Genomic DNA, 12,690 nt, shown 5'->3' with positions numbered 1-12,690 from the left:
GCAGTGCTGAACTTTCTCCATTTATAGACAATTTGTCTTACTGTGGACTAATGAACAGCAAGGCTTTTGGAGATACTTTTATAACCCTTTCCAGCTTTATGCAAGTCAACAATTCTTAATCGTAGGTCTTCTGAGAGCTCTTTTGTGCGAGGCATCATTCACATCAGGCAATGCTTCTTGTGAAAATCAAACCCAGAACTGGTGTGTGTTTTTTATAGGGCAGGGCAGCTGTAACCAACACCTCCAATCTCATCTCATTGATTGGACTCCAGTGGGCTGACATCTCACTCCAATTAGCTCTTGGAGATGTCATTAGTCTAGGGGTTCACATACTTTTTCCACCTGCACTGTGAATGTTTACATGGTGTGTTCAATAAAAACGTGGCAACATTTCATTCTTTGTGTGTTTATTAGTTTAATCAGACTGTGATTGTCTACTGTTGTGACTTAGATGATGATCAGATCACATTTTATGACCAATTTGTGCAGAAATCCATGTCATTCCAAAGGGTTCACATACTTTTTCTTGCAACTGTATATGCAACTCTCTCTATAAACAAATATACATTGTATATATAACCTGGTTCTTCTACAAACAAATGTACCTGGCATATATTGCCCACATAGTAGTGACTAGTTACCTAACATGTCCTGGTGCTCTTCCCTGGTATATTGTCAGTCCAATTAGGCAGGGCTCAAGATTTCCAAACTGAGCCATGGCACGTAAAAAGTAATCTGATACTAATACCTGTATCATCCAAACTGGATTTCAATTGGTTGAGAGCAATGAGCTTACCAGCACCCATCACCCTCCATTGGAAGAAATGGACATTAGTAATCCATACGTTTCCATTCAACATAAAAAAAACATGTTTACTGCATGGAGATTAGTAGCAATCCAATACATTAATTTATAGTCTGACTTTTTTTTAGTTTATGTTTTAAGTATTGATTCTGAATTTTCATTGTGGTCAAGGAGGGGAAGAGCCACGACACTCTAGACATACATATCATATCAAGGTACAGAGATATGCACTGTGGTTGCTCGTCTTTCTTGAAGATATTTAAGTCTTAAAAAGCAAATAAAGTTTTTACTTTTTTTGTTTGTTGATTTATCGTTCAATGGGAGTTCCATTAAATGCCCCATGAGACATAACTCTGCCAAGATCTGACTCTCATGGGTGTAACCTCAACCACATGAGGAGACACTACTACCGTTTTTGCTCTTTTGCATCATAACCGACGCAGGGAACGCTGCAAAATGGAATTGGAATTGGAACAGAGGAACATGCTCATCCAATGGGGGCACATGTCTCAAACTGCCATGGCAGACTACCAGACTTCCTACAACTCCTCTACAGAAGAGAATATTGGGACGCTTCTTGTCGACCATGGAAGATCATCTTTCCACTTGATGTGAGTATACTCTACCTGTGTAATCATCATATTCATGTGTTCGTTAATGTTTTGTTTTTTTGTGCCTTAATGTAATAATCGTGCTATAAAACCTTTCCTCAGGAGGTACTGAAAGAACCTGCAGGAGTCATGATTCTGTTACGGTTGGAAGAGCACCGAGAGCCAGCAACTCAGGACCAACTGGCAAATGTAAGCGACTGCAAGTTGCCCAGATGGCTAGAACAGAAGGAAGATGTACATTATAAATCACCAGGCACCACATGGAAAGTTCTCTTCAGAGATCCAGTAAGTACATAGTACCGGACTTTCCCTGTTTGTGCTCTATGCAAATTCAAAGACGCATAGCTGGAGATACTTCGGTTCACAAGCCTTAGTTTAGAGAGTATGCCAAGTATAACCACTCTCTACAATATTACATTTTTATGTTTTGTTTTTTGTTTTTCAACTTTTACAGATTTATTTGTTGGTTTTAAATTATACTACCGATATAAGTTAATCATGTCTAAAATGATACATTTTAAGAACAAACAAAAGGAAAAAAAGTAATCAGAAATAAAACCTAACAGTATTAATTAAATATATCTGTAAAAGATGAAAAGTGAAGGGAATTACAGTATTTGGATCTCCTAATTATATCTATCTTCTCAGAAAGTCACAGGCATGAAAAGGCAGAAAACGATATAGAAAAACCCCATACACTTTCTCAACATGGCAAAAATGCCTTCGCATAAGAGGGAGAGAGAGAAAAAGATTTATACAAAAAAAAAAAAAAAAAAACACAATATTAACCACAACATTATAAATAATGAAAAAAACAAGCCCTAATGATTGTTTTACTGAACAGGCGGCTCCTCAAAATTTTTGGGTCTCGTGTGTTACTATTATTATTATTGTTATATTAATCTTTTTTTTTTCTTTCTTTTTTTTTTTTCTTTCTTTTGTTTGTTCTTCCTTTTTCTACATTATCTTATTGTTGCAAGCACTATAAATGTGGAAAAAAAACTTGTTTGCAATTGTATGCTGCAACAAGATCACTGGTCACCAATTGAAGTCACAAACACAATTCTAATGTACTTCCACTTTAAATTAAGCACATAGGAAAGAGCGTATTAAACCGCTTTTTATTTTAATACTAAAAATAATAGATTTATTAACTGGTATTTAATCTCAGTATGTTGGCATGCTTTATTTATTTTATTTAAGCAGCAACTTTTTATTTGATTATTTAATATGTAAAACATCAGATGCATGTTTTTTTTTCCCCTCAATAAATTTGTAGAAACTGTGAAATACCAGTTGATACATTTTACCAAATAGTCATATTTACAGACAATAACCAAACAAATGAAAGGGGTTATTATTGTTTTTTTTGTTTTGTTTTTTTACACTACTATCTTAATGTAAATATGCTAAACATAATTATTGGTCGTATTAAGGCAAATGGTGTTTTGAATTTTTCTCTGTAGTCACCAGATAACTATTTACTGTTACTGAAGAAAAGCATGCCTCTGTCAGATTCTTCCACAGAAGATCTAACTGGACCACATCCAAAATGTAAGTGAAAACACTAAAATTAACACCAAGTTAAGACAATGAAGTTTCAGTTAAGTTTTTGTTTTATTATTTTTATTAATTGTTGATTAACTTATATTTCTCTCTCTCTTTTTCCCCCCCAGCTCTCCGTATGTTAAAATGAACATGTGAGCTAGAGTTCTACTAGTTACCTTGTTAATGTCGATAGAGTTTGTACTGCCATCCTTCGAGAGGTGTTTATCAAAAGAATACTCAAATAGAATATTTTATGTTTTCTTATGTTACATGGACAGAAATCCAGAACATTTAATACGAAGATGCTGAGATGAGATTATTCTTTTCTGTTTTGTTTTATTTTTTCCTCCCATGTGGATTCCTCTCCTTTGGGATCCACGAGCCTCTCCATAACTTTACACGTGTAGCCAGACATTCCATTAGCCAACAAACTGGCTCATTGAGACAACATGTATTCTACTAAGAACCCATACATGACCCCCAGAGGCATCAAAGGTTCATCGGGACAAACTGATTATGTCAGTAACGGATTTACCTCGATGCAAATGGGAAGGGTGATGTGATCCTGCTGTTGCCCAATAATAATAATTATTTGATATTGTACCTTGGTAGGAAAATAAGATATGTAATATATATTGAAAAATATGACTGTTTTTAAAACAAGATCTCCGTGTTATTCACTCAAGCGTGCATGGTGAGGATTTCAATTTGATTTCGAAATGAATCCACAATAATAGAAAATATTCTTTATTGTCTTTCTTTTTGTTTCCGATATTTTGACAGAATTTGAAGTATACTCTATCCAGAATTCCTGTAGAATTTCTGTCTTAAAAATTCACACTTTAGTAAATAACGAACTGTAGTTATTTACTACAGTGAGAATTCAAAGTGAATTTCAAATGTAAGGCCAGATTCACTTAACTGAATGCATAGCGAATTAGAGAACCTTTTTGTTTTGCTAATTTGAACTTAAATTTAAGATTCAGTTCCCAATAGAGCCAGGTCTCAGGATGACCTATTTTAGCTCCTCGCAGTGTGTTTTTTGTTTTTTCTCTCTTCTTCAAATATAGTTGTAAACTTTGGTTGAAGCCGGCATTGTACTCCACTACTTCAGATCATACTGTCAATGTACTGTCTTTTAAATAAATCAATAAATTCATTTGAAATTTACTTTGAATTCTCACGTTGGTGAATATCCTTCTGTTTGTTACAGCAGGCAATCCTTTTATACCATGTACATACTTGCGTGTCATCAGTATATTTAGAGATTAATTTCAGGGGAGTGTCTTATAGACCTAAAACTCCCAAAAAGTTCTGCACATGTTGAAATATTTAGCTGAATTACATAGGATTCCTATTGGTAAGCTTCACACTTTGAGTTTTAGGGACCCATGCCCTTTTTAATGGCACAAAGAGCAGTGTGGCTTGTTCCTGTGTTGGTATGGAGGTATTGTGCTGTACTCTATTAGTACTGGAAAGGTTTGTCCTCTTACATCATTCATAGGGACTGAGAATACCTTTCCACAGCCAGAACTGATTACTGCATAATTATCTGATCATCACTCCTTTTGTGAAGATGATCGCTCAACTTCAATGGATAGGCAAGGAGAGCCACACTAAAACATTCCCCATTAATTATCATTATATCATCACAGCATCATAATAATTCATTTGAAAATAATAACTTACCGATATTTGCTAATAAGTTGAATAATAAGACTATCAGAGCTAATTTGTATGACGGTAATAGAAAAGTAGTTTTTAAGCAGCATTGTGATTGTACAGAATGTCAATGGAATTCTCCATATAGTCATTATTTAAGTTGTTGTTTTTTTTTGTTGTTTTTTTATTTTTGAGAAATAAAGGATTAAAAAAAAAAAAATACAAATTCAATTGCAGCATATTTTGTGAGAGTCTCTATCTACAATTACAATTTATTGAGCCCTTCCTCTCAGTAAAAAAGAATTTGGTCAAATAATTTTCGCACTTTTGTTCCCACATGACATTCGGCAATGAACAGAACTGAATATGGATTAGAATTTGTATCTAGACACTAATTCTAAGGGAATTTATGGTCTTTTACTGAATATTTAAAAATGTAAATGTTATAATTATTCTACTGCTAGTTATCTGCTACACCCTTTATTACATCTGCACCTAGAAAACATTGAAATATGCCTATACCTTTTTAATTCTGTTTTTTATATGTGTATATTATGGAGAGTTGAGTAGTGTGTATTTACATTGGCTGTGGTTACTGTTTAGGTCCTGTAGCCCTTTGTGTGTTTTGGTTACCTATAATAAAAAAGGTATGTCGAGAGGAGAAAGGCAACCACAATCCATAATGGGAATTACAAGGTTTCAAGAGCTCCCAAAATACCATTACATAAACACTCTGGGGAGAATACAATACTGACCATGTGAGCAGGTACCTTCACTAAACACCTGATTGTAAATGTGATAGCCAATAGAAGACAAGAAACATTCAGAACAATGTAAAATGTGTTGTACAGTGGTACCTCGATTTATGAATTTTAATGTTCTCCGGGACGTTTTGTATTGCGAAAAACTTGTAAACCAAAACGCTGTTTCCCGTAGGAATGCATTGAAAACCAATTTATCCATTCTGGAGGTCAGAAAAAAAGTCAAAATGAGCTGGCATGGAAACCAACCTACAATGCAGAACACGCAGTAAAAGGCATGCAAATGATGAAGCTCAGCTCCCTACCTTTCCACTGCTTGAGAAATGCACCAAAAAAGTCCCAAAACCGCTGCAAAAAAATTCCAGAATGGCTCCAAAACTCGATGCAAAACACCTCCACACTCGACGCCACGTGCTAACCACAGACCTGGGGAAACTTGCTTTGTATTGCAAATAAAATTTGTAAACTGAGGCATTATTTTAAATGGACTTTAATTTGTAAACCGAAAATTATGTTAACCGAGGCGTTTGTAAACCGAGGTTCCACTGTATTCTAATATTAACCCCTTAAGTACCAAACTTCTGGAATAAAAGGGAGTCATGACATGTCACACATGTCATGTGTCCTTAAGGGGTTAAAGAGTCATTTTTTTCACTAAACACAACCTTAATGCAATCAGCCAAGCGGTTACAGTATATATGGATATTTCCTTAATTGTTTTTTTTTTGTTTCGTTTTTTTAAATTCTTTATTTTGTTGTACACAAGATAAACAAGTATCCTTGGTGCGCCACAATAGCGACATCAAACATTTGCATTACATTTTGTGGCATTGTTAGTCAGGTACATTTTTATATTTATATATATATTATATATTTATATTATTATATATTATTTAACAACGATTAACAGTGTAGTTTTCAGTAGATGAAAAATATACAGATATGCTATCTATATGTCACCTCAGCATGGGCAGGAAACACTAGACATGTTAAAAGCAGTAAATGGCATATAAGAATCATGCATTTGTCTTAGGATATTTTTAAACAGGCTGCAATATTCTAGGTATATCCTAGTTGAGTTACAAGATATGGGGGGCTTTTAGGTGAGGAAAAGCTCCTCCGTATTAGGTTCCTTGGGCTTTAACCCCTTAAGGACCAAATTTCTGTAATAAAAGGGAATCATGACATGTCACACATGGCCTGTGTCCTTAAGGGGTTAATAGGCTTGTGCATATAGACTTACAGGGCTATTGTGGGAGTGAGATGGGGTTTAAAGGCCCAGTGGGGTTTGTGAGCGCTGTCTGTTTAACATCTAAAAGTGCTGGGGCCCTAATAAGGGTGTCTAGCTTTAAGTGGCTCAATGGGGATTAACTGCGGGCTTTATAGACTGAACCTGCTTTTCTGCATGCTTAGTCCTTATGGTAGTCCATATTGCTCATCCCACTCCGACTCTGGAGGCTTGGTGCAGGAGCCTAGTGTGAGGGTCGTGGTTGGGCCAAAGCTGGTCACCTTCTTGGTGTGAGACTGCCGCTGCCCCCTTGTTGTTGTCCCTCCGGTCGTTCACGAGTGTGAGCTGGAATGGAGTGGGATACTGTAGGCTTCTGGTCTTATGTGTCGCGAGGTGGGGTAAGTATGCACTTCGGGTCTTGCTTTTTCTCTGTGCGGTGTGTCCCCTTTGGTGTCTCTTGCGATGTTTCCTCTTCTTATGCAGCGTGGTCCGCCGCCATGTTGTGGCCTGTTCTGCATCTGAGGCCTTTGGAGCGCTCTTCTGAGCTGGAGGCAGCCTCTTTGTCAGGTGGCTTTGTGGCTGGAGGGAGGTGAGTGGCTGCTTTCTGCCCTCTATCTTGCGCCAAAAATCGTCTAGTAGTGCTTCCAGCTTTTGCAAGGTTCCATGGTCTGTGTTCATGGGGCCGGGGAGGCGCGTGGCAGTCGCCATGATGGCTTCACCTTGCACTCTCCCCGTTCCCTGATTGCCTCTCCGTAGTGGACCGCCATTAACCCCGACGGCCCAGGGGGGGGAGTGACGGGGCCCCTGCTCATTGGGCATCTTCACCACGCGGTCCCGGACCAGGAGATCGGCCGCCTGCCCCGACCGGTGCGCGCCAGGCTCCATGCTGCGAGAAGTGTTATTGACAGGCTTCGTGTGGGTCATGGACCGCCACATCGGTTCCCAGCCCCATCGCGGGTCTGGTAAGTCGGTATTGAGCATCGTTTGTAGGCTTCGTGTGGCTGGATGTGCCCTTAAGCTCCCTGTATGCGGAGGAGCTCTGCTGTGGCACGTCTGTCCTCCATGCTGGTCAGGCCCCGCCCAGATATTTCCTTAATTGTATAGATCTGTCTTATCTATTCAAAAAAGGAAAGGTTTTAAGGAAAATTAACTTTGTAGTTACATCTCAATACACAGCTTTGTAAAACTGTAGCTTGTTGAAACAATTGATTGCTAGAAAAACGTTTGACTACTTACATTGAAGGCCCAAAGGGCATTCCTGTCACCATAACCACTGCATAGCGCTGTAGCAGTTATGGTGCTTGGAGTGTTTTTTTTTAAAGCTGTTTTTGGAAATTAAGATTTTATGAGTTATAGCGTATCTTGTCAGATATATTATCTGTATAATGACAAATTAATATATCTGTATTTTCAATAAAAAATTATTTTCTAAAATATTTTTATTTATTTTTATGTTACACAAATATGACTAAAACCCAAAACAGAAGAGGGAATGGTGCCAACTTGGGATGAAGGTGAACTTTTTTTGTGTTGTATCCATAATGCAGTTAATAAGCTTTAATAAAAGTGAAAGAAAATAAAGTTACTCTCTTTAGAAGAGGTTTCTCCTAATATACATTTCAAAAGTGACCCAGTGGGATCCATTAAAGTATAGAAGCCGTTTGCTCATATGGTACCTTTGCCTGATGCTTTTCCATGTGCATTACTGCCTTTTTTCACAATCTCTTCCCTTCTTAGGTTTAATGTTTAACCCCTTCACTACCGAGCTGTTGTTGATTTAAACTATATATATCTATATAAATATCATAATTATTTGAAGCAAAGGATCCATAGCTCGTACATTTATAAAAAAAAATACACCTACAACAATATAAGATGTGTGACAAACAAAATCAACTTATCTTATATAAATATATCACAGCTTCCTCTCAGGATATTCCAGACTCTATCCTATATAAATCCAAACAAAATACAGAGGATGCAGCTGGAGATCTACAAAAAACAAAACAACCATACAATAGCGTAATACAATAAAAGTACAGTTAATGTGCGCTGTGCTCAGTTACACTCACAGAATGGAGACTTTTAAAATCGCCTTGGGGGGCCTCCCCTCATATTGCTCGGGGGCTGGTCCAGGACTTCCTGTCCACTTCTAGTGATGTCACCTCAATATGGAAGGCCGGACTTGGTAAATGGTTGAGAAAAATCAAGGGAAAATGGAAAAATAAACATTTTCTTTAATGATAGGAATACTGAAAAATATATAAAAATCTGGTCTGTTTGGTTTGAATATTGTAACTTTACACCTCAGGGTTAAAATCTATAAAATTAAAATTTTATAGACAACATGCTCTGTTTGGTATGGTCCCATTTCACATCAAGACTTGGCCCTTTTTCTTTCCTAATAGATGGTTGGGGGGCCGAGATAACTCCCTCTCTCCCTCCAAGGCTGCCCCCCCCCTTTGTCTGTTATAAGTTATGTATGTTTTATGGGTCATATTTCACCTGACACCAGTTGGATTACTAACGGTCTTGGGCTTTTTTGATCCAAGAGAAGTATTTCCTCTGACTAAATGATCCCCAGATGCATAAAGGGAATATGTATTGTCTTATCTAACTGGCAATACTGATTTTTGTATGTCAAACACTTTATTTGTATGAGGCGAATTATTTGTCAATCTGCAGTTGCTAAGGCCAGTAAGGTTTTGTCATGTATAAATAGGGGCATAAATTCTCGAGATGAAAATATAATTTTGCCTCTTTATAAATCGCTGGTAAGACCACACCTTGAATATGTTGTACAATTTTGGGCACCTGTTCTAAAGAAGGATATTATGGCACTAGAAAAAGTGCAGAGACGAGCTACAAAATTGATAAAAGGATTGGAGCATTTAAGTTACAAAGAAAGGTTAAAAAAAATTAAATCTCTTTAGTTTGGAAAAACGGCGACTCAGAGGGGAAATGATAACATCATACAAATCTATTCTGGGCCAGTACAGACCATTATCTGGATCTTTCATCAAAGGGAAAGAAAGGTTTTTTTTACAGTAAGAGCAATAAGTATATGGAATTCTCTGCCTAAGGAGGTGATTTTATCAGAGTTCATACAGATGTTACTTTAAACAGCAATTGGATAAATACTTGCAAAAACATAACATACAGGGATAGCATTTCTATTTAGTGGGGTAATAGCTGCTTGATCCAAGGAGATATCTGACTGCTATTTTGGGGTCAAGAAGGAATTTTTTTTCTAGTTTTTTGCAAATTTGGAAGTGCTTCAGACTGGGTTTTTTGCCTTCTTTTGGATCAACAGCAAAAACATGTGAGGAAGGCTGAACTTGATGGACGCAAGTCTCTTTTGAGCTATGTAACTATGTAATTTCTTTGATGCTCAATCTCACTCAAAATATCTGTGTACAACACTGTATGTGCAAATGATCTATAGACTTTTAATAAATTTACCCCAGCTGTGTCTAAAAAAAATATATATATATATTGTTCATAGAGAAAAAAAACACCACCATTTTCTTCATAAAGGAAACGTACCATTTCTGATAAGATACAGCTCCTTGCTGCTACCATCCCCATCTAACTAATACTCTAATACCCTCTGTTACGAGACAGACAGGACGTAGTATAAACTGTATCACTCTCAAGTTCAACTCTATGAACATATATGAAGTGGACAACTGCACATTCTGACATTTAGTTTAGATTAATTCCAGGGCCAACTTGCATTGGAGAAACAAGTAATGGTCTTTCATAACATTCTACTGATTTCTCCTATTGTATAGGTACTAATTTGCAGATCAGTTAGTATAGGTTTTGTATTTTTCATCTACAGCAGTTATGTGGTCTTGACGTTCATATGAGCTTGTCTTTTTAATCCGCAGGCATGCAGTGCTGCAGGATTTATTACAGACAGGCTACAACTCTACGATATCTTGAAGAAAAACCATGATGCTTTGCTTGCGGATCGGGCTGCAAACCAAAGCCAGGCAATTAAGATCACCCTAGCTAATGGAAATGTTATTGATGGGGAATCCTGGAGAACCACTCCATATCAAGTGGCTGCTGGGATTAGGTAAGATGTCACCGAGTCAATTACTTGTATTCACTAATTCTTAACCAAACTGCAAAATGCAATAAAACATTTTTGAAAATTAAAAAATATTCTAACTCAGCTATAGCCATACTGCGTTAGTTACTAAAGTGAGAATTCAAACTAATTTTTACATTTAAGGCCAAAGTCAAACTGGAAGCGTTGCTGAATTACAGAATGTTTCCGTCTCAACAAATTTGGCCCAGCTCAAACAAGCTTACATTCTAGTTAAGACAACATTTTGCTTTTTAATTTTCAGTTCAATAAAACTCACTATTTTGAAAATGAATCCTTTGGAGTTACTTTTAGATTCCACTAGGATATTAAAACAGATAAGTCTACATTTTACAGTTTGGGTTTTCACTACAGTGCACTTTTTAGTGAATACATCCCATGTAGTTTGAAATGAAAAGTTGTCTGTTTGCCATCACATTTATATTTTATTCTTTAGAACAGATTAGGTCACTGAAGACATCTGGTAATAGCTGTATCACCAATGTAAAACATAACAATAAAGTAAACATTAAAGATAATGGGAAGTCTAAATTTGACAAACTATTCCTAACTTTAATGTTGTTTAGAATACTGTGTGGTTTTGAACTAGGTGTAAGGGATTCTTAGTGTACATCATTCCACAATTCCATATCTCATGAGTAGACCTAGAACATTTGCTGATCTGATCCTGTGGCCGATGTTCCTGTGTCGAAGCAGCCACATTACAAGTGTTGTGTGCTGTTCTCTATGACCATCTTTACCTGTGACCATATTTAGGTGAAATGCCAAGTTCAGTATTTTAGGTAATTAACCAGGTAGGTACACCGGTTTGCTTTTTACAATTGTCAGGGTGTTTGTTATAGTGGTGTGTTAAGAGTGTCAGATTTACTTTATAGGTAAAGTTCCCTAATCACGAGTTTTGCTGTTAAAGTATTTGATTGTGTTTATTAGTAAATCAGTGTTTCAGTTTTTATGAATGTATTTGATCTGCTACATTGCGACCAAAATCCTCTTGATGTGAATCATTTGATAAAATTTTATTCGTTAACCAAACTATAGTAAAGCTAATTGTAATTAGAATTGAGAGAGCTGAGTTTCTAAAGCATGGAACTGGTCATTTGGAATTGCGTCATAATTTTAAACTATATAAAATGCATTGTGATTATAAAAAAAAATTTCTCCAAAACGTGGTCTTTGTTCAGTGGCCCTATAGTCATAGTCCTGCAATGTAAAACATTCCCGTCATGGAAACACAGCAAACACACCTCTAGTGGCTGTCTCCCATATAGAGCTTCTCATTGAGAGCATTTCATTGGAGGAGTGCCTATTGCACATGAACTTCTCATCCCCAATGCTGCTCAATGAGAAGCATTGAACTGGATGAGAAGACAGCACATGTCAGCATGCTTTCTGCTGAGTGGCCAGCTGCCATGACAGTGTCTGGGAACGAGGTGAGTAAAATATCTTAAACTGGTATTTTCTGACTGAAAAGGCCATGGAAAGGGGTCACTGCAATGGCAGGGAACTCATAGTCCGGGGGAAAAAAATAATATTATTTTTGTAACTATAGGTTCCCTTTAAGCTCCAAGAATTATTACCGCTGAGTATTTTTTTTTTAAAGCACCATATAACAGTACCAAGAAAATATTTGATGACAGGGTCGCTTTAATACCAAAAGTGGGTGAGTGCTGAGTTATTAAATGCATTAGTCCTAGAAGCATCTCAAACATCGTAGTTGTAGGTTCTTTTTCCCATTGTCATAATATAAATAAAGTCAGTGTCATTGAGTAGGGCAATGATAATATATAGAACACATGTTATTCATGTTGTTTGTTTATATAGACCCCCTGCATGTCCTCTCTAATAAAAGAAGAATATTCAGTATACTGTATACTGATATATTGTAAACGAGTACATAAAATGTGTTTAATTTTAATACGTGAGACTGTTTACACTTGCAATTTAAATACATATTTTTT

General features: G+C 36.7%; 1 protein-coding gene across 1 annotated transcript in view; it reads left to right on the top strand.

The window, feature by feature from the left end:
* Nucleotides 1–12,690, top strand: part of LOC134603292 (threonine--tRNA ligase 2, cytoplasmic-like) — a 44,892-nt gene that overhangs the window by 18,272 nt on the left and 13,930 nt on the right. Inside the window, exon 3 of the mRNA XM_063449128.1 lies at nucleotides 10,509–10,699. Within this exon, the coding sequence (XP_063305198.1) occupies nucleotides 10,509–10,699 (191 nt within the window). The remainder of the gene's footprint in view (nucleotides 1–10,508; nucleotides 10,700–12,690) is intronic.

Source organism: Pelobates fuscus, chromosome 3, assembly GCF_036172605.1.
Source record: "Pelobates fuscus isolate aPelFus1 chromosome 3, aPelFus1.pri, whole genome shotgun sequence".
Lineage (NCBI taxonomy): Eukaryota > Metazoa > Chordata > Amphibia > Anura > Pelobatidae > Pelobates > Pelobates fuscus.
Note: the sequence above shows the minus strand (reverse complement) of the source record. Positions and strands in the feature narration are given on the sequence as shown.